The sequence below is a fragment of the Sciurus vulgaris genome, assembly GCF_902686455.1.
Source record: "Sciurus vulgaris genome assembly, chromosome: 6".
NCBI lineage: Eukaryota > Metazoa > Chordata > Mammalia > Rodentia > Sciuridae > Sciurus > Sciurus vulgaris.
Window position 1 is genome coordinate 97,965,629 of NC_136466.1, and position 23,165 is coordinate 97,988,793.

Sequence of the window (23,165 nt, forward strand, 5' to 3'; positions counted from 1 at the left end):
ATAAATTACAGAAAAAAATAAAGCCTATAATAATCATTAAATGAGAGTAAGAGAAGTGAAGGTTTCTTAGAGAAAAAACTAAGCAGAACATTTTGCAAAAACCATGAACTGAATTTTGAAAAAGTGATAGGTTTTAAGGTTGGAAGTTTTCCAGGTCTACAGTGGGTGTTAAAAGAGGAGGCAACTTCCTGTTGGTGCTTGTATTTAAGAAGAATTTTCTCAGGACATTTCAACTTATTAAAACGTCCTAATAGTAAGCAACTAAGACGTTTCTCAAAGATTATGCTCCCAATTCCCTTACCAAAACTATTGAATTTCCTTTTAATCTTCATCATTCATGCCTTCCCCCCGTTTCATAATTCTCCCCTTTCTTTGAATCTTTGTAAAAGACTTCTACCTATCTTAAAAAATGGAAACAGGCAAATTTCTTTACTTTTAAGACAGGTTAGCAACAGAAAATACTGTTATTCTGTAAAAAAGGGACTGGGTGACACTGCCTTAAAATATAACATGTATTTAAGTCATTAAAATATTACTTGTATAAGATTTATCATACTGTAATAGCGATAACTGTGAGACATGAATATTAAAGGGTATTAACCAAGGATTATTTATAAATGTGCCCTAAATAACGAATATAGAACCCCATGGCCTATCAAAAATGATAAGCAAATAACAAAAACTGATTTCTTTTCTTGATTTTACTCTGGCAAGAATGGATTCTATCCTGATAATAATTCCAGCATTACTGTCATGTAGAGGGAGATGCTTTGTGAACCTCAATGAGGCTGCCAGGTTTAGGACAGATATAAGAACCACCACACTGTCAGAAATGAAAGAGTAAGACTTCACAGGATGTGTTGTCACTGACAGGCTGATAGCCACTTTCCTTCTCCACCTTTTCTTCCTCAAGGATAGCACTTGTTTCCCACAGATCCACCAGCATTCAACTCCAATCCCTTTCTAACGCACTTAACCATCTGTAGATGCCCTGGGGCTTGTCTATTTACAACCTTGTCCCTACACAGCACAAGCTGAACCCTCAGGGAGGTTCTGGATTGATCCTCAGCAGGATCTGTTTCACAAACTATTCCTCAGCCCCACCCGGCTTCCAGCTGTTTCTGTCAGTATTTATGATTTCTGTATCTTCTCTCTTTATCATGCTATGTAACCCCCCCCAACACACATAAAATTTAAAGTAAAAGGCAACTCACACAACCAGTCTCTGAACCCCATTCTAATAGAAAGCAACTGCTCCATGCCTGCTTCTTTTGGATGGTTCAGACCTCTAATTCCTAGGGTCTTTGGGCTATTTACAGCTTTTATATCATTCCCTCCAGATACTCTGGTAAGGAGGGTGAAACTGAACATCCGTAACCATTTCTAACTTCTTCTGAAACTTCTTAGCTTCCAGCCTCAATTCCAACTTCATGATAAAACTTGACACTATGGCAAAAAGAAATGGATGAAGTTACAGATAGCCACAACTTAAAGATTCCCATGTACTTCTTTCTGGGTTGATGGTGCTCTGCATACCCATTTCAAGCCTGCCTCCAGGACTATGTCTCATTACAATAAAAAGGCAGAAAGAGTTGACTGGGGGGAGTTTCCTTTCTTTCCACTTGATAATTTCGTTTTCTTTTTTTAGCCAAAAGGAAAACGTCCATATCGGAATGTAATAAACAGGTAGAATTTTCTTCCTGGTTACTCTGTTCTTGTTAGATGTCCTTCAAGCTCCAGCTGGTGTGTGAATAACGAAGAAACTTCTCACGATTAGATTCCACTGACCTGAGGAAGTAGAGCTGGACCCACTAAGACAGAAAATGAAAACCACAGAGGGACAACAGGTCTACGGAGAAGGCGAGACTCCCCAAAGTCAGGAAAGCGAAAGGGTAGAATGAGAAAGGACACTGGCTAAAAGCCGAGGCAACTACGGCGTTGAATCAGGAAGAACAAGACCCAATCATGGTCTTTATCTTCACTAAATTCGCTGGGTAAGGGGGTCGACTCTCACCAGAGACACCAACTCGTGCCTCCATCACCTCCCAGAGGGAGAATACGATCCTTCTAAAACCACCCAACCTACCTCAGAATCCTCTTAGGCGCGGCAAGGGCGCTCCGCCCGCCCACCTACCTGTGCTGCGCCTGCGCCTTTCCCGCACGCTCTCAAGGTCAGCACCACCCCCAACCCCTAACCTAGCACCACGGAAGTTGCTTTAGAGGACGTCCTACGTAGCCTCACCTCTGCGTAGCGCGGGGTTGCCGGCGTTCAGGCGGGGGAGGGACTTCCTGTCCCGCGCGGGCAAACTTCCGGCAGAGCCGGAAGACCTTCTCCCTCGCGGTTTCTAGAGGTTCCCCTGTGCAACACCGACAGGGGCAGTCCGGCGGCTTTTGGGTGTCTGGTCTACGACCTGTCCTTGGCGCCATGGTGAGTTCTTCTGTGAAGGCAGGAGTAACAGCTGTGGGAGAGAAATGGCCAGGAAGTTCCTTGTGAGGGGAGCCGGTTGAGTGCCCTGCTCAGAATGGAACTGGCTGAAGCACCCGGCGAGCCGCTGGGCAGGACCCGCCACCTGCCCCGGAGTGCCAGAGCTCCTGAGGAATCAGTATCGGTCCTGACCAGTCGCGAGACTAGGAGGGCGGAGGGTGGGGGCGGATCCGTCAGGAAGTTCGGAGTAGGTAGCTTGACTGTTCGTGGCCCATCACTGTGTATGACCCGTGACACCAGGTGGACTCAGAATTGACCTTGCCTGGCTCATCACCTCGTCCCTGTCACCTTTTTCAGCCGCGGGACTGAGGCCCAAAACTTAAAATTTTAGAAATACCTTTAGTGTCTCCAGGTGAACACAGCGGGTTCACTTCTTGGAGAAGTGTAACACCTGTCCCTTAAAAAAAAAAAAAAAAGACAGCTTATCTTTCAAACACAACCACTTCAGAATTGGAAAGGCTGTCAAATGTAAAAATCCCGATTTAGTAAGAACAGATTTCACTCAAAAGGAAAATCTCAAATGTATGGAGGAAAGATCTATTGTAGTATAGAGAATGCCCTGATGATGGGATCAGCAGGGGTCTCAAAGGTTAGACAGAAATGTCTCTTTTATAGAGAGGGGTAATAAGACTAGAAAGAACCACATGTGGAGAAGTGCGATGAAGGACTAGTATTATGATGGAGAGTAACCAGAGAATGTTTTACTCTGAGGCAGCCTATTTTGAGGAGCTGTTAACAAGGGTTTGTGTGTTGTTTCAGGCTGAGGGTAGGCCAGTGTTCAGGGACTTCTAGGAAGGGAATCATAATCAAAGTCTGTTTAATAAGCATTTGGTTCCCATTGAGGTTGTGACAAGCAGTTTAGGACGTCATTTATGAAACAAAACAGGAATTTGGAGGGTCTAGATCCTCATAGGTGAGTAAGGGAGCAGAGTGGAGGGGCAGACTGTGAACCTTGTTTAAATTTAATGGGGAATGGTGATTCTGTTGCAGTAAGTCATTTTCTGGAACACAAAACGATGGTGTCAACTTTTTAAAACTTTTGTTGTTTTCCAAGATCACAGGACTCTAGCATGGTTCAAAATTGTCAAGTTACTTCATCATGTGAAAGATTTTTAAACCCTTATCTGCAGGGCCTTCTGTCTTGGAATTTGGCTTCAGTCAGCCATTCTTTTTTTCAGGACCAAATATTGTCAAGTTTCAGTTTGGTTATTGTGTGTGATGATTGACTTTTTAATGGTTTATAAACTGAAATGAATGTAAAACAAAGATCTTCAAAATAATGGGGCTCCTGTGCACTCTACCAGATAACCTCTATCACTTTAAGCATTATGTGTGTTTTAAACCTCAGTGAATTGTATGGTTTGTATATCTTAATAAGTTTTGTTTTGTTTTCTTTTGTGTCAATGAAATTAGACTAAGAGAGGGAACTAGTAGGAACTAAATCCTGATCAACCGTTCTACTACCTTGAATATTACAGAAGAATGTGGGGTTCAGAAATAGGAAGTTATTTACTTAAGGTAGCAGTCTGGACTCAAACTCAGATCTCAGCTTCTTAAGTTTAAGATGAGTTTTTGACTTCTTGGTCTAAAAAGTTGAAGATGGTGTAATTAAAATCCTTAAATTCATCGTAGTCACAGAGAAGCTGAATATGAACTTGTTTCTTGTGTTCTGGAATAGTAGAAATGGAATCCTTCTCCTGCCAGTTCAAAAGAGGTAATTATATCTTATACTAATGCATTCTCATGCTTATTCTCAGAATGTTTCAGTTCAGGGGTCAGATGGTTGGCTCTATTCATTCTGGCATTACTTATACTTTGGAGCTAATTACTTGACTCTTTCTCCGATATGAAATTGATAATGTCTGCATGTGCAAATGTAGTCAGTGCTTGGAATTCTCCAAAAGAAAAGGTTTATCCACTTAATAAATTGAACATAGACTGGATTTGTTTAGGATTCAGCTTGGTTGAAGTGATGACAACTATTACATTGTTTAGGTCTAATGATGTAATAAAAAGAACACTAGACATGAACTCAGGAGACCCAGATTCTGCCTGTTATTACATGAATTTGGTAAAATCACTCAACTTTGATAAGCGTTCCAAATGTCTCCTAGATAAAAGAAGTAAAAGTTGATGGGGATTAAAGCACCATCTAACACTTTTTTTTTGCTGTACTAGGGATTGAACTGAGGGCTTGCATACGCTAGTCAAGTAACTGCTGGGATTAAGCAATGGTCTGTTGAATGAAAAAAAGTAGTAATTATCTGCCATAGTTAGTCAGAATTAATGAGAAAGTTTTCCTTTGGGGAGAAGGTGAGGAGGAGTATTGAGAAGTAATAAGGTGATAAATGTTATAAGAGAAAGTACATATAATTTCAAACAGTACAGAAGAAATAAATTAATTCTAACTTGGGGAAGTCATGTAGTTGGTGACTTTTATTGAGTTTTGTAAAGTGGATTAAGTACTAGCTCTTTTTAAAAAATATTTTTAGTTGTAAATGGACACAATTTTATTTATTTTTTTGTGGTGCTGAAGATTGAACCCAGTGCCTCACACATGCTAGGCAAAGCATTCTATCACTGAGGTGCAACCCCAGACCCAAGGTACTAGCTCTTAAACTTAATTTTACATAGGAATTACTCATGATATTTGATAAAAACCCTTACTTGGGTCCATTACTGAAGGGTGAAGTTTCAGAATCTTGTGCTTAATGAAGTTACAGTTCAGTCAAACTAGCAGTCCTCAAGTCATCCTTAGAGTAAAATATAGGCATGAGAAACTTTGAGAAATTGGAGGGTTTTTGCAGCTTGGTGCTGTTTGAAGGATGGGTGCTGTGCACATTTTAGCATTTGGCATTCCATGGCAGAGATTTGGGTTTCTTCTTAGTTCTCTGCCTTTAACTTTTGCTACTTCCCTAAAGAGGCTTAGTTAACAGAATTTTAGAGACTGTTCCCTTGTATAATACTAGATATTGTTCCTTAGTATTTGACTGATTCAAGGTGTTTTTTTTTTTTTTTTTAATTTCTTATTCTTTTTAGTTGTACATGACAGTAGATTGTATTTTGACATATACATACACGGAGTATTACTTCTCATTCTTGTGGTTGTACATGATGTGGAGTTACACTGGTTGTGTATTCATATATAATCATAGAAAAGTTACGTCTGATTCATTCTACTGTCTTTCCTATTACCATCCTGTTTTCCTTCCCTTCATTCCCCTTTGTCTAATCCAGTGAACTACTTTTCTTCCCTTCCCCCCTTACTGTGGGTTAGCATCTGCATATCAAAAAGAATATTCGCTCTTTAGTGTTTTGGGATTGGCTTATTTCACTTAGCATGTTCCATCCATTTACCTGCAAATTCCATAATTTCATTGTTCTTTATGTCTGAATAATATTCCATTGTGTGTATATTCCGCATTTTCTTTATCCATTCATCAGTTGAAAGGCATCAAGATTGGTTCTTAAGACTTTGCAATTTGATCCACATTTTTAAAAAGTTTTTTTATTTAGTCTATGACAAAAACCATAAAGTGAATTAAGTTAATATCTGAAAATCAGCAGATATTCTAGCATGTTCTTAAAAGATAGAAGTATTAATTCCTAAGAAGATTTTTTTTCTGTGTGACATGGTGTTGCCTGTGTTATTAAGAATGAACACTTTTTCCCAAAACAACTTTGCAGAAGTAAACTTGAGTATATTTCTGTACTACTTGTATTTATTTCTACTTTCTGTATCACCTGTTTTAGTCTACTTTCGTTGCTAACAACACAGTAACACAGGCTAGGTAAGTTATACAGAAAAGAATCTTATTTGGCCTACAATTCTGGTCCAGGGTGGAGGGACTTCATCTGGTGTTGGCTTTCTTGCTGACAAAGTCCGAAGGTATCAGAGGAAATCAAATGACAAGCGACAGTATACTCATGCATGCTCTAATTTCTTTCTCCCTTATGAAGCCACCAGTTTTCAATCATGAGCATTTCATTATGACCTTACCTAATAGTAATCAATTAGGCCCTACCTCTCCCAAAGACCCTACCTCTGACACCAAAGTCACATTCTTTCCATTCTCTTAATAGCATAGAATGGAGATTAAACTCCAAAATAAGTTTCAAAGGTGATAAGCCATATTCGGTCAGTACACCACCTTTTTTTTTTTTTTAAACTGAAGATTGAACCCGAAGGCTCTTTACTACTGAGCTACATACCCAGTCCTTTTTATTTTTCATTTTGAGATAGTGTCTTTCTAAGTTGTTTAGGGCCTTGCTAAATTGCTTAGAGCCTCACTAAGTGACTGAGGCTGGCGTGGAACTTGAGATCTTCCTACCTCAGCCTCCTGAGTTGCTACGATTGCAAGCTTGTGACACTGCACCCAGCTTACACCACCAATTCTTGTATGTATATATATTTTTAGCCTGTGTACCTACTACCTGTGTGTACAAATTTATTAACTGTATCCTTAAAACTATTATATCTAAAGAGCATTCACAAAGCTTGTATTATTCTTGTGTAATTCTTTCAATAAAGTTTATTGCCACTTTCAATGAACAGAAAATCTATAGTAGTAGGGAATATAAAATTTTATCTAATATATTTCACTTTTTAAAAAAAATTTTTAATTGTTGATGGACTTTATTTTATTCATTTATTTGTATGTGGGGCTGAGAATTGAACCCAGTGCCTCACACTTTTGAGGCAAGCACTCCATCACTGAGCCACAACCCCAGCACCTATACTTCACTTTTGTGCCACGTATTTCTAATTATTTTTAAAAGTTTTGTTTTTTTAGAGTAGTTTTTGGATTCCCAGGACAATTAAGAGGAAAATATATAGAGGAAAATACATGTATTCCTTGTCCCCGCACATGCACAGCCTCCCTCATTGTTAACATCCCTCACCAGAGTGGTACATTTTTTTTATAGTTGATTAATGTGCATTGACACATCATAATCACCCAAAGCCTATAGTTTATATTAGGGCTTCTTCTTACTGTTATACATTCTATGGGTTTAGATAATGTATAATGACATGTATCCAACATTATAGTATCAAGCAGAATATTTTCATCCCCCTAACAGTCTTCCTGTACTCTACCTATTCATCCCTTCCCTTTTTCCAATCACTGATCTTTATCATTTCCTTGACTTTGCCTTTTCCGGAATGTCATATAATTGAAATCATAGTATTAGCCTTTTCAGATTAGTCCCTTTCACTTTTATAGTAATATATATTTAAGATTTCTTCATGGTCTTTTATTACTTGATAGCTCAGTTCTTTTTCTTCCTTCTCCTTCCTTCCTTCCTCTTTCTGCTTCTTCTCTCCTCCCCCTTCTTCTCTTTGTTTCCTCTGAACCCTCTCTTCCCCTTCTTGTCCCTCTTCTCCTTTCTTTAGGTGGAGTTTGAAACCATGGCCTCACACATGTTAGGCAAACACCCTGTCACTGAAATATATTCCCAGCCCTAAGCTCATTTCTTGGTAGGGTTGAATAATATTGCATTTTCTCGATATACTACAGTTTATCCAGTCATTTACTGAAGGATATGCTGATTCCTTCAAAGTTTTGGCTACTGTTAGTAAATCTGCTATAAACATCCACGTACAAATTTTTGTGTGGACATGTTTTCGGTTCCTTTGGTTATATCAAGGAGTGCAGTGCTGAATTGTATGGTAAGAATATGTTTGTTTTGCATGAAACCACCAAACTCATCTGATTATCTTCCTCTTAGTTTTCCTGTGAACCCAAAACTGCTTTGAGAAAAATAAAGTTTTTTTTTTAAATAAAACAAAATGTGGCACAAAAGTGAAATCTTTTAAATAAATTTTCATATCGTTTTCTATAGTTTTTTTTTAAAACCGTGTTTCTACAATCTTCTCTTGCTGTTTGAAAAAGTGACCATAAATAGTTTTATTGAAAGATTTATGCAACAAAAACTATAAACTTTGTGATTGCTTTTTAGATATAGTACAATCATTTTTAGGATGCAGTTAATAAATTTGTATTCATAATACCAGGCACATAGACTGCGTTTTTAACCAGCATGGAATGAGAATTTCCTGTGCTTCACTTTCTTGCCAGCATTCAGTATCGATAGTGTTCTGGATTTTGACAATTCTCATAGATATATTGTAGTGTCTTACTGTTTTGGTTTGTATTTCCCAAATGACTTATGACATGGAGCATCTTTTCATATGCTTATTTGCAATCTGCATATCTTCGTTGAGGTGCCTGTTAAGTCTGGCCCATTTTTTAATCAGAGTATTTCCTTATTATTGAGTTTTATGAATTGTTGGTTCATTTTGGGTAATAGTCTTTTTAAAATTTTTTTTATTCTTTTTAGTTGTACATGACAGTAGAATGTATTTTGACATATTATACATACATGGAGTATAACTTCCTATTCTTGTGGTTGTACATGATGTGGGTTATACTGGTTGTGTATTCATATATATGAACATAGGAAAATTATATCTGATTCACTCTATTGTCTTTCCTATTCTCATCCCTTCTCCCTTCCCTTCATTCTTCTTTGTCTAATCCAATGAATTTCTATACTTCCCTCCACATTTCCCACATTGTCTTTATCCATTCATCTGTTGAAGGGCACCTAGGTTTGTTCCATAGCTTAGCTATTGTAAATTGAGTTGCTATAAACATTGATGTGACTGTCATTGTAGTATGTTGATTTTAAGACTTTTGGGTATATACGGAGGAGTGGGATAACTGGGTCAAATGGTGGTTCCATTCCAAGTTGCCTAAGGAATTTTCATACTACTTTATAGAGTGGTTGCACCAATTTGCTGTCCCACCAGCAATGTGTACCTTTTTCCCCACATCCTCATCAACATTTATTGTTACTTATACAGTAAATATTACTTGTATAATTTGCCATTCTGACTAGAGTGAGATGAAATCTCAGTGTAGTTTTTTTGTTGTTGTTATATATGAACAGCCTGCCTTTATTTTATTTATTTTTATGCAGTGCTAAGGATTGAACCCAGTGCCTCACACATGCTAGGCAAGCGCTCTGCCACTGAGCTACAGCCCCAGCCCTCAGTGTAGTTTTAATTTGCATTTCTGTAATTGCTAGAGATGTTGAACCTTTTTTCATGTATTTGTTGACTGATCATATTTCTTCTTTAAAGTGTCTGTTGAGTTCCTTTGCCCATTTTTAATTGGGTTATATGTTTGTTTGTTTGTTTTGTTGTTAAGTTTTTTGAGTTCCTTTTATATCCTGGAGATTAATGCTCTCTCTGAGGTGAAGGTGGCAAAGATTTTCTCATTTTTGGATAAGTCTTTATCTGACTTTGTAAGAATTTATTCCTAGTCTGAGTGTTGACATCTCATTTTCTTGATATTCTTTCATAGGGCAAAAGTTTTTAATTATAACCAAATCTAGCATATCAACTATTTTTGTAATAGAACATGCTTTTGGTGTTGAATATAAGAAGTCAGTGCCATACCCAAGGTCATTTAAGTTTTCTCTTATGTAACCTTCTAGGAATCATAGTTTTATGTTTTACATTTAAGTCTGTGATCCATTTGTTTTTGTGAAGAGTATAAAGTCTGTCTGGATTTATTTATTTTTGCATGTGAATGTCCAGTACTAGCACCATTTGTTGAAAAGACCATCTTTTATCCATTGTATTGCCTTTGCTCCTTAACTATATTTATGTGGGTCTATTTATGACCTTTCTATTTTGTTTTATTGAACTATGTTTTTTCTTTCACCAATACTCTACTGTCTTTTTGGGGGGGCGGGGTCGCTACTGGGGATTGAACTCAAGGTCACTTGACCACTAAGCCACATCCCAAGCCCTTTATTTTATTTAGAGACAGGGTCTCAATGAGTTGCTTAGCACCTTGCTTTCGCTGAGGCTAGCTTTGAACTCTTGATCCTCCTGCCTCAGCCTCCCAAGTCACTGGGATTACAGGCATGTACCATTGCGCACAACTACTCTACTATCTTGATTACTGTATCTTTACAGTAAGTCTTGAAATTAGTTAGTTTTCTAATTTTTTTTTCTTCAATATTGTATTGTCTATTATGGGTCATTTGCCTCTCCTTATTTTATTTTCCTTTCTTTGTGATAGGAGCTGAAGGTGCTTAATGGAGGGTATTACACAAAACAAATACTAAACACATGTAACTGGGACTCTTGACATTCAGAGATAACCTTGGGGGATGGGATGACTGGAGTTAGAAAAGGAGGCAGCTAGATTTTTGTGACTTCTCCGCTGCCTAGCTAGCTTCTGCTTCTGTGGAATCACTTCTCAAGGAGGAACTCAAACATGCTATGATGCTGAGGACCCTCATATCTGTTTGACCTGCCTAAGCTGGGCAGGACCCTGGCCTTTCTCCCACACCAGACTGGGCACAAATCAAATCTATGCCCACCCATATTGGGCTGTCCCTTTCAGGGAGCCTGTGGACATCCTAGTAGGGGCCTTATTTAAGTCATGCTTTTTCCCCAAGGGACATCCCAGTGGTGGGCACCTCCATGATCACGTGTCAGCTCTTTGGTGATGCTATGTGAGGGGAGTTTTATTTGAGCTCTTATGTCCCCTGTACATGACACACCAGAGGACCCCGGTCCTCTTTCCTGATATTCAACTTTGTCTAATTAAAAAGCTCAGATCTTTCCTTTGCTCTAAAACCTTCCATGGCTCCCCAGATTACATCTGTTTGTGGAAGGGACTTTTCCCTCTCTGTATAAACTTTAGATTCAGTTTTTTTTTTTTTTTTTTTTTTTTTTTTTTTTTAATTCACAGAATAATTCCCCACAATGTATAACCACAAGAATGGGATCCTAATTAAAATAACTTATACTTTTTGTATGTATAATATGTCAGAATACATTCTACTGTCATGCATTTCTATAAAGAACAAATAAAAAAATAAACATTGAAAACAAATAACTTCCCAAGATTTGTGTTGGGATTGCACTGAATATGTAGATCAAGTTGAGAAGGACTGACATCTTGACAATATTATGTCTTCCTATTCATGAACATGAAATAACTGTCCATTTTTTTAATTCTTTGATTTTGGTCATCAGAATGTTATAGTTTCCTCATACACTTCTTATGTAGATTTATATCTACATATTCTTTTTTGGATACTGATGTAAATAGCATGTTTTTAATTTAAGCTATTCTTTTTTATTGCTGATACATAGGAAAGTCACAGGACTATGTATTTGTATCATACAACCCTGCTATATTCACGTACTAGATCCTGGATGTGTCACACTTTTTTAGTCTTATATTACAGTTCTTGGAGAATACACCTCATTCACTCAAATTATCCTAATTTTATGTCTGTATCTTTTTTACTTATGAAACAAACATAATTCTGTTGTTATAATAGATCAAATATCTTCTGCATTTTGGCTATAAACTTACGATTTAGAAAAACCTGGAGCAGTTTTTTTTTTTTTTTTTAATGCATTTTTAGTTGTAGATGGACACAGTGCCTCTACTTCATTTCGTGTGTGGTGCTGAGAATCAAACCCAGTGCCTCACCTGTGCTAGGCAAGCGCTCTATCACTGAACTTCAACCCTAGTTCCCTGAAACAGTCTTAACTATTGTTGAAACTGTTATTCTGATATTGAGACTCAAAAAATTAGTATCTGATTGTAATTTTTAAAACTCTTTAATTGAGATATGAAAATCAGTCATGATTATTTGTAAATATGACCTTACGAATAGTAAACACATTGCATCAAAAATGCTTGAATTGTAATCAGGTTACCTTTATAGTTTGGCTCAATATTGTATGATTCTGAGTATATGAATTTGTGCTTATTGTTGGCGTGCATTTATTTGAATGTACATTGTGGACAAAAGAAGGAATATTCAATTTGTATAGAATTCAAGGATTTCACAAAGAAGGATTGGTTGGACTAGATCTTTAAAGGTAAGTAGAAGCACTACAGATAGATTAAAAAATTTGCTTTTCCTCAATTTTCAAGGAAAATTAAATTTTCCTTGAATTTTACTTTTACCCAGTAATAATTGCTATTTATTTAGCAGTTAATATTTATCAGATATTGTTTTAACTCACTTAAATCCTTATGAAGTAGTTAAATCCTGTTTTTTTGTCTTTTTCGTTTCGTTTTTCGTTTTTGTTTTTCAGGGCATTTTGTGTGCTAGGCAAGTACTCTACCACTGAGCTAAATTCCCAACCCCCTGTTTTTTGTTTTTAATCTCTACCTTTTGAGTGTAGAAGTGGACACCCAGCAAGATTAGAATCACTTGTCCAAAATCACACAGCTAGTGGCATTGGAATTTGACTTGTGGTCTACTTCTTGGCCACTGTGCTTTCTGGCCAGCCTGATCATTGTTTAGCTTTGATAAGTTTCAAACTTATGAAAAGATTGAATTTCAAAGTTCAGTGCATTATGAAAGGATTGTTGGTATTCATAAGTTTTTCTTGAGAGAAACTGCCACAAACCACAGTTGAAGTAAGAATGCTGGGTGGTGAGTCCAATCTACTCTTTTATATTAATTTGAAATTCTTAATTTCCTCTTATAAATATTAGCTTATTTAATCCTTACAAGAAAGGGATTATTATTCATTGTCACTAGCAATGAAATGTTAAATTTGTGAATGCCAATGATTTATTGTGTATTTAGTTAAAATATTGCAGTCATAGATGATGAGATCTGTTTGGGGTGTCATCTCTTATCATATTGTAGATAAGGAATGAATCAACAAATCCCAGAGCTTTCCTAATTAGTGTGTAGGTAGTTAGTGACAGAACTACATCTATTCCAGTGTTTAATAATTTAGTGCATTAAAATATTCACAATGAATGCATTTACCTAACAGTAAATTAACTTTTCTTGGCTATTTTGTATGGCTTTAAATTTTAGAGTTAAGTCAAAATTTTTATTTAAAATGTGTTTAATGAAGTTTTATTAGTATATTTACCAAAGTTATAATATTAGTTTGTTTAAAAGAAAGCATTTGTAAGTATGTTGAATTTAAGTCGAGATGATTATCTCGTGAAAAAGATACATCTTGTCCTTTGAGAGGTGTAGAAACCATAATACATTATCTTTTGCTCTTAAAGCAAGTGGTTTTCTTCAGGTTAAAGTTGAGTGTTTAACAGACAGTCATACATTCCTGAATGTAATGAGAAATAGGGGGCATATTTATGCTTTATCTTTTTATTTCATCAACAAGTAAATATTTATTCAACTTACATTGCAAACCTGCCATATTAGGTACTATCCTGGGAGTGAGTGTGGAATATAAGAAATGAACTGAATATAATTTTAGTGGAAAAAGTTACCTTAAATTTGTGGTCACAGTTGAGTATAACAGTGGCTAGTTTGGAGGTTTGCTTATGATTTTTCATAGAAAAAAAAATTTTAGTAGAAAGTAGAAAGTCAAGGAAGTTTTTTTTTTTTTTTTTAGTGGAAGTGAACATTGAAAACAGTAGGAATTGGTCTCAACAAGATGATTTGTCTTGAAAGACAAATATGTCTTTGAATTTATTGCTTTTGGCTAATAGCTTCTTTGAATATAGACCTGTAGGGATATTTTCTATAATGTCAAAATAGTACTCTTACAGCTAAGGAAGAATGACAGAATTTAGGATGCCTTCTTCTGTTGAACCTTTTGTTTGTTACTAATAGTACTGTAATGAAACATTTGTGTGTGTCCTGTCTAGAGATGAAGTGACTTGTTAAAATCTTTTAAAATATTTTATTTCTCAACATTTTGATGACTGTGGTAGTGTTTTATATGAGATATTGCATAATTTATTCAACCCACAGTAATTGTGGAAAATTATCTTTTAAAATAAACACAAATTAGTTTTAACACCAGTGTGTTAAAATGGTTTATGAATTGTATTTAATTAGAATGCCCTCAATCCTTGTGAAAAGGTATCTTTATCTTCGCATTGTATTTGTTAGTCTTCATTTGCCTTATCAGCTTACATTGAGGAAAATGTTTTCTCTTATTTCTAAATTTAATCAAATTCTGGTAAATGACTTCACATGATCATCTTCAGAAATTCTGGAGCTGCTATTTTTGAATATAGTTATGTCAAATTTTTGAGTTCTATTATATTGGAAATCTAATCCTTAAGAAATTTAAAATATATTTAGGCATTTTATGGAGGATTTGTGTTTTTTTACCTAAAGTTTTAAAATACATTGAAAGGTTTTTTTTTTTTCTGACTTAGAAAATAGCAAAAAATTTATGCTTGTGCTTTTTACTTTAAGGAAATTAAAAACATTTTTTTTCCTATGAAACATTGCTGGCAAATTAGTTATATAAACAATTGTTTGGAAAATCCATGTACTTGAGCTCAAATCCCGGTTGTTGAGATTTATATGTAATTCTATTTTGTTTCTAGAATTAAACTATATGGAATTGATACTTTGTGATCCAGTTATCTGTATTAAATATCAATAGGTGACTTCCTTCTTATTATTTTGTTTCTTTGCTACCAGCTATTTCTGTTTTTTGTTATTTCATAATTAGCACAGACTTTTTTTTCCTTTCAGTTCAGTCTACTGTATCTGTAAGGGCTAGAACTATGTTATAGAAAAGGCCAGGATAGCCCATATAATCATACTAGAAGTGGTCTATAGAAAAGACTCCTTGTATGTTTGATTGTTTTTATGCTGCTTTTACCACCATTGGTGTTATACAGAAGGATTTCTCTTGATTTAAATCTAAACAGTCCTCAGTCCAATTAGAAACCTATTTAACTAACCATCTTTAAAAACACACCTTGAGTCTGTTGATCATCCGGGTGTATACTCTTACCAGACCATTCATCTCATTTCTATACTTCTTTTTAGTCACAAAAATAACATTGGTAATGATTATTTTATGACATTTTTCCCTATCTTCAAAGATGTGGTTTTCTTCAAGGTTATCTCTTGCACTCTGTCCACTCAGATGCTTTGTTTATTTAGTTAGTCATATAAATATCTTGAATTTTCCCATTCCCATAACCTTTACAAGGTCCTACCTAACTCTAGATCACTCATTTCTGATGTTGTGTCTAACCTACTGAATCATGCAGACGTGTTGCTTGGTAGTCATTCATTCAATTCATATGCTACCACTGTGCCCCCTACCACCGCTGCCAAAAATATATATATATATATATCCTCATAGCTTTCAGCTGTTCTCCCCTGTCTTTTGTAGCTCAACTCCTCTGCCCATTATGGTTCTTAGGAGATAATCTGAGAACTTTGAAATGCTTTATAATTTGCAAAATAACTATCTCTACTAGGAAATAAGATATCTGAAATCTTGACCTGTTTTTTTTTTTTTTTCCCTTGCCAAGTGCGTATAACCTATGAAGACTTTAGTTTTCAAATTTAATACTTTTCCATAGATACTTAGGCTTACATATAGTAGAATGGACAAGGTCTCATAAATGGTTTTGGTCCAATCTCTTCATGATCCTTACGTGATAACACTGGTTCCTTCCCTTTTGCTTTAAGGATGTGTACATGCGTGCATGTGTTCTGATCTATATGTATATATGTGTGTATGTGTGTGTGTGCATATACACACATATTTTAGCAACCATCAGATTTTCCTCTTATTGCTTACTTTCTCCAAGGAATAATTATGCTCATTATTTCCATTGTATTTTTACATGATCACTTGAGTTTTATCCTTATCTACTGAAATTTTCTTTGCATAGATAATTACTGTCATCATTATCCTCATGCCTATTTCCCTTTTTTCCTCAAAAAAATTTTAATTCTTTTTGATTTTGCACTTCTGCAGCTGTTCAGTTTATGTTTTTAATAGTGTTGCTTGGACTGTTTCAGTGGATTTCTGATCAAGCTCCTTACTTTCAACCTTCCTTTATTTTTTGGCAGTGGTGAGAATTGAATACAGGACCTGTGTCTGCTAGGCCTTCACTTGACCACTAAGCACACCACTCAGCCCTGTTTTTTTCCTCCACCATAGTGGCAGAGTTACCTTCCAAAATGTATTTGATTTGGTTACTTCTAGATTAAGGTCCGGGAATTATTTCCCAGTATTTGCAGAAAAGTCTATTGTATGTAATTCATACCAGCCATGTAGAATATTTCCTTATTTCTGGATCATGACAGTTCTCTTTGTATATAGGTGGGTATGTCTGCCTAAAATTTTCTCTTCCTGTTCTGACAATGGGATATATTTTTAACCAAGTCAGATTAGTTCAAGTGTCTTTTCTGAACCAGCCTTTCCCAGACCTTCTTTGAGGATTTGATCACCTCCTTTTAACCTGGATTGTTCCCATAACACTGGGCAGTGACCTCTACCATATCACTTACCACATTGTAGGTGGCAGTGAGGGGTTGTTAACATTAAGAATCTGATAAAATGAACATATGATGAAAGAAATCAGTTATGTCCTTTTGCCTTGAACTCAGATGTGAATTGGTTCCAAGACCTGCTATAGATTATATTGTAGCCAAACAAATGTGTTTATATATTGAAAGACAGTGATTTTTCATTGCAGGGAACGTGGCCCAGGAAAAGGGTGGGAATCACAGGGTGAGCCTAAAGAATTGGAAACATTAAAACCTTAACATTAAAATTTTTAAAAGACCATAATTTTTATTTAGGTTTTATCTGAAGAGCCAGTGTATCAGTTTGAAAGTAGTTTTAATAGTTGAAAGTCTAGAAGTTTAAATAGCAGAATTGAACATATTTATCCAAAACTATATGACATTTGGAGTATTTTGCATTCTAGAGAGGTATTCTATATATAGTGTTTTTCATCATACTTCAGCACTAACTAAATGAAATATCCTTCAGTGATATTTGCTGCTTTGTGCTGTAAATCTACTTACCAAGCAACCTGGTTGGCTTCCAGTGTATTATGAAGACACTAATTGAATAGAACAATTAACTGGACTTGAATACCTGAATTACTTGGTTGTTTTTATTTCACTATAAATTGATAACACTTGGAAATCTTGAGTGTTTCCAGTTGCTCTCATGAAAATTGGTCATCCTTAGCATGCCAGCACAAGCATGTTTTTTTATGTTCTGAAGCTGAGAATACAAGCAGGTACTCCCCTTAGAAAGCTTGCCTGAGGCCTGTCAGACCCCTTTGTTTTGTTTAGGCTACAGGTTTCCTATCAGTTACCTAGAATTCTACCAATCTCCTAAGGTAGGCTTTATCTTTGTTCATTTCTCCTAGTTTCAACCACTTATCTTAGTCTTAGGTTTTTCTCTTGAATCACAGTATCTAATTTCCTTATATATAGCCAACATTATTTCATCCCCTTACCCTGCTTGTTTAGAAAGTTTCCAAAGTGCTGAGACATGTTAAGCTAAGACCTCTTTTTGGTTTTAAAGATTCTCAGTGATATAAAATTTTTCTTCGTTTTATTTCTCACAATTCCTTGCCATTTGGTTGAACTAGGCTTTTGGCTGTTGTGTATGCCATTTAATGTTCACATTTATCTTTTGCTTGAAATTTTCTTCATTTTACTTTTCTATGATTTCAGTTTCCATCTTAAGTCTCACCAACTATATGAAACTTTGATATCCAGTTTAATTTTTGTAACACTTCATTGTACTATGGAATTTGGTGCTCAAATATTGTCTTGATATATTTGTTGTTAACTAATAAGTTACTTGGATTTTAAATTTTGTTAAGACAGATTTTTTTTTATAGTAATGCCATGCATTCATTCAACACATATGTGCCCTACTTACAATGTGCTCTGAACTACATGAAGTGATATCCTTCTAGGTGTTGGAATGTCACAGTCAGTGAAAACCAAAAATTTTTTTGTGCCAACTCCCTGATAACAGCCAGCAAGATACTGGATTCATGTTAGGTAGATAGCATATTTTTAAATTTAATTTTCATTATTTTTTTATTTATACTTGCAAGTTGTATGTGTAGTTTGAATTTACAGTGATTATTAGTATTGTTTGACTGAGCTATTAAATAAGTTATAGTTTTACCATCAAAGTAAGAGAAGACTTCACCTCTACTTCTTGCCTTTAGGTCAGGTTCTCCTCTTTTACTTGGGCCGTGTTCTTAGTGCTACTGGGCTGTCCCTTATTCGTTCTTTACATGGTAATCCACAGCAGTTTTTCATAACTATTCTTATTGCTTTTCATGGGATCCCTGTTGCCTTCAGGTTAAATTCTAAGCCTGATAGCTTTTGCACTTCAGTTTCTGGTGTTCTGTCCTACCATCCTTTAATGTAAAGCAGATAGCACTAATGATTCACTAAACTGAGTCTGCTGTGTCTTGACTCCTGCTTTACCTTCCAAACTGTGAAGCTTTTTGCCCTCAGTAATTTTTCTCTTTTTGCTGTGTTCTCATAAACTTCCTCTCTTCTCGTAACTTTTAATATAATATTCTGTTTACTATTCTAGTGAATTGACTGCTGCTGATTGATGGCAAGGACTACGCACTTTCTCTGTGTTGCTAGTGATGTATGGCCCATGCATGTAGTTTGTTGGTCAATAATGTTCATTAAATGCACTAAGTAGACTTTAGTGGGAAAAGCATTAAGTTGTACATTAAGTCTATGGATTCCTGATTACTCTTAACTAGGTAGTTTTATGATCTTGGTTGTTTGAATCCTGTCACCTAATTTGTAAACTGTTCAGAGATTATTTGTTTAAGTGTTTAAAGTGTGAATTCTAAGATATATGTGAACCTAGATTGAAATGACAAAGTTTACAACTTCTTTTGTAGTAAAAATTACTTGAGCATGTCTAAGAAGTCTGTCTCAACATGTCTAGCTGTCACTAAAACATGTAAACAATTGAGAAAACAAAAAATAGGAAAAACATTGGATAACGTTCTCCATATCTCCCTTCTAACTTATTCAGAGAGATGATAATTGAAACCATTTGGGGTGGTCTGAGTCCCAAGTTTACATGCAAATATGCTTTCTAATGGCAAACAATGTGTACTTTTGTTTCAATCTGTTTGTCAGCAGGAGAGCTAGTTTAATGAAACATAACAAAATGTCAACTCCAGTGAGGTTGATACAGTATTCAAAGTTTGAAATTTAAAATTGCACCATTTGTTTCTGAGTTTTGAAGTTTTATTTTAAGTACAGACAAACCAGGTAAAAAACTGTTATTTGGTATATTTCATTTCTTGGAGAAATGTTTAATTTTTATTGGGAAGAATTTTTTTTTAACTTACTCAGAAACTATTACTGACAAAAATTGAAATGATCATTCTTCTAGACACTAAGGGCAAATAACTTTCTTGCTCTTCATGGCCTCAGGTTAATAGATGTGGAAAGGTTGAAACCTAAGTTACCCCAGTGTTTCACCCTTCCTGGGAGCTTATGAGCTATTTCATAAATGCCTTTCCCCAGTCCCAGTTACCAAGAGTCAGAACCTAGGGGCAATATGAATCCAGATAGAAACCATCTTTTTGGTCAAGTTATTGTTTTGAAGCGTTAATAAAACCATTAAGGCTACTTGAGTCAATGAACCATATGGTTTTGCGTTTTGAGACTTCAAATCTGATGGACTTTGTAGCTTCACTGCATCTCAGTTTAGCAATTTTCTACTATTAAATTTGTTTAAGTTTTTGTGAAATTTACTTAAGCATTTTCCTTTATTTAAAAATAATTTTAAAATACACAGGAAATTTGATATTTAAACATTTAAAAGTTCTGCTTGTGTGTAAATTCATATGTACATGCATGGCAAGTTGGGCAGTGAAGACAGGTCATTAGAATGGTTCGTTTTTTTAATTTTAAATGGTTTTGTCTTTTAGCTAATTAGAGACTTTAATAGGTTAATTCTTGAAATGTGCACTGTGTCAATTGCATATTAATGTCTTAAAGGTTGATTTAGGTTCAGTATTAATAATGTATTGGCCACTATGGTGGTGCATGCCTAAAATCCCAACTACTTATGAGGCTGAGGCAGGAGGATTACAAGTTTGGGGCAAGCCTGAGCAACATAATGAAACGTAGAGGGTTGAAAGATTTCTACTACATAATAATGTTTATTTAGCATAGTATACAGATTAAATTTTGGGAAAGTTATTTTCAGCTTCACTTAAAAAGAAGAAAGTAACAGTAAAATAAAAGAACAGTAAGGTTATATTTTTGCATTGCATACTTTTTAGTTATATATTAATTACAACACTGAAAATGTACCATCTATACTATGGTGTTTACCTTTCTTGCAGTGAGTCTCTTTAATTCATCCTTTGTCTCTATATTTGGTCATCCTCTTGAGTTCTTTAACCATATCTCTAGATTATGTTTCTTTTTCTGGATACCAAAGATGGATACAGTTTAAAGCATCATTATTTCTGGTCTGGATTATTAGAAACATAATTGATATTTCTAATCATTCCATTTCCCTTATTTTTGTTTTTGCCTTAATGTGGCTTACATCTTTAATAGTGGGTCTGTTAGTGTCATCTCACTGTGTTTAGTGATTTGAAGGAAAGGGAAAGAGTTGGGTAAAATAGTCCCCTTCCCACAGTTTATCTCTTCCCATAATACATATGTTCTCAATCAGTCTTTCTGAAATACCATTTAATAACTGTTCTAGTATTCTGCTATTAAGTAGCAGAAACACCTACTCTCTAATAAAATATTACATAATATATACCTGTCAGAAATTGTACCGAATGACCTTGAAGTTTCTTTTCTAGTAAGTGATTGGCCTTTTACTAGTAATTTACAAGAAATCTGTAATAGCTGATATTTTATCCCCTTTATGATAGAGCCACACCTACTTTTTCCCTGTTTGTCTTCTGATTTTGTGTATATTATTTCATTATGTAGAAATTAGGTTTTTTTCCAACATTTTGGTGTAAAATCTTTTATAACTTGGGAGATTGTTTTTGTGTGTGTGTGTACTAGGAATTGAACTCAGGGGCACTGGACCACTGAGCCACAGCCTCAGCCCTATTTTGTATTTTATTTGGAGTCAGGGTCTCACTGAGTTGCTTAGCACCTTGCTTTTGCTGAGGGTGACTTTAAACTATCTTCCTGTCTCAGCTTCTTGAGCTACTGGGATTACAGGTGTGTGCCAATGTGCCGGTCTGGTAATGCTTTTTGAAAGACTTTCTTTAGTCTTGACATTAAGAAATTTTTCTTCTAGTATAGTAGTAATACCAACCATGAGAAACAATGACAGTACTAACTTGTCTTTATTATTTATTCTGTACCAGGCACAATTTCTACCGTACTTTTATTATATAGTTTGATTTATTATTCTACTTTATAGAATAGGAAACAGATGTAGAATATTTGAATAACATACCCCAAATCACACAATTAGTGGACAATGAAAGGATTGATGGGAGAAAAACAGAATTGTTGACCATTATTAAAGACCTACCCACTGTAAATAGGTGATGCCAGCATGAGTTCAATTGTCTTTTCTAGTAACTTTCAGGCCAGTGATGCCATCACACTTCACATAGTTAATGCTCTTTAATCATTTACTACCAATAAAAAAAATATGCATAACACTTTTCTTTTTTTGGTACCAGGGATTGAACCCAGGGGTGCTTAACCACTAAGCAACATCCCTAGCCCCCACTCCCCACCCCTTTTAAATATTTTATTTTGAGACAGTCTCTTGTTCAGTTACTTAGGGCCTTGCTTAGTTGCTGAGGCTGGCTTTGAATTTGCAGTCCTCCTGCGTCAGCCTCCAGAGCCACTGGGATTAAAGTATGTGGTCTCCAATATCTAAATGCCAGAATAGTGATGTATTTAATAGCAAACTCATTTTTCTTAAAATATAATTTTCAAAATGTACAGCAAGTTTTCCAGCAGTGTTCCCAAATCCAGATTCATTCATTGTTAAATTTGTTTGTTTTTTACACAGGGTGTGATAGGTATACAGCTGGTTGTTACCATGGTGATGGCCAGTGTCATGCAGAAGATTATACCTCACTATTCTCTTGCTCGATGGCTACTCTGTAATGGCAGGTAAGGCAAGGATAGGCTGATTGTGACTGGCACTTTTGATTTCTAGTTTATAAGACTGGTTAATTTTCTCGAAGTACTAATTCTGTTTTCTAAAAGCATAACAAAGGAAGATTATGAGAAAATTTAGCTATTTCTCTTCTTTGACACATCAGAAGTTTATCTATATATCACAGATGTAACAGGGTTATGGATATGAGTTCAGTAATGCATCCCACTCTCTTTTTCTTTTGTCTACTGAATGTCTGGCCACTGAGAATACATACCATGTATATTTTCTAGTTAACTTTTTAAAAGTTGGTAACAAGAGGATAAGAAATTAGAAATCAAAATGCTTAAATATTTTTACTGTATATTGGAAAAAATACTCAAAGTATGTGTCCTGTTGTTGGTTCCTCAATTCAGAGTTTATTGTGAGGGTTAGTTTGGTTTACTGCAAAGAATTTTAAACTAATTCAGCAAGGAAAGTGAGAAGTTACCTTGTGGGATTTTAATTTTATCTACTGTACTGTAAGCTGTCTACTGTCTACACTCTGCACAAAAGAACTAAGTTGCTTTGCTGAAATATGTACAATAAAATAATAAGATCAAAAGTAAAGGAGTTAACTATAGGTGATGCAGTTAGGCAAAAGCAAAATGTTTTGTCTCAACACAGAAATGCTTGCCAAAATCCCATGTAATTATGAGAGGTAAGTGATAAATTTGGTCCTGTGAGTACTTCAATAAATCATTTCTAGTGAATACCCAAATT

The 23,165-nt window shown here is 35.4% G+C and overlaps 2 protein-coding genes across 21 annotated transcripts in view; one reads left to right on the forward strand and one right to left on the reverse strand.

The window, feature by feature from the left end:
* The window catches only part of LOC306663837 (uncharacterized protein), a 175,511-nt gene extending 173,296 nt beyond the window's left edge, over positions 1-2,215 (reverse strand). For 3 of the 16 annotated variants that reach the window (XR_013764541.1, XM_079144428.1, XM_079144430.1), the window contains exon 1: positions 1,215-2,078. Coding sequence is in view for 3 of the 16 variants with exons in the window: in XM_079144428.1 (XP_079000554.1) it covers positions 1,215-1,371 (157 nt within the window). In the remaining 13 variants the exon portion in view is untranslated. The other 13 variants (XR_013764544.1, XR_013764549.1, XR_013764551.1 and 10 more) reach the window with 8 other exon arrangements.
* Positions 2,216-2,289: 74 nt separating this feature from the next.
* The window catches only part of TMEM161B (transmembrane protein 161B), a 66,469-nt gene continuing 45,593 nt past the window's right edge, over positions 2,290-23,165 (forward strand). For 2 of the 5 annotated variants that reach the window (XM_079144407.1, XM_079144409.1), the window contains exons 1-2: positions 2,291-2,428; positions 22,314-22,417. In XM_079144407.1, the coding sequence (XP_079000533.1) occupies positions 2,426-2,428; positions 22,314-22,417 (107 nt within the window). In that variant the 5' untranslated portion in view covers positions 2,291-2,425. Of the gene's footprint in view, positions 2,429-22,313; positions 22,418-23,165 lie in introns of all 5 variants that reach the window. The other 3 variants (XM_079144408.1, XM_079144410.1, XM_079144411.1) reach the window with 3 other exon arrangements.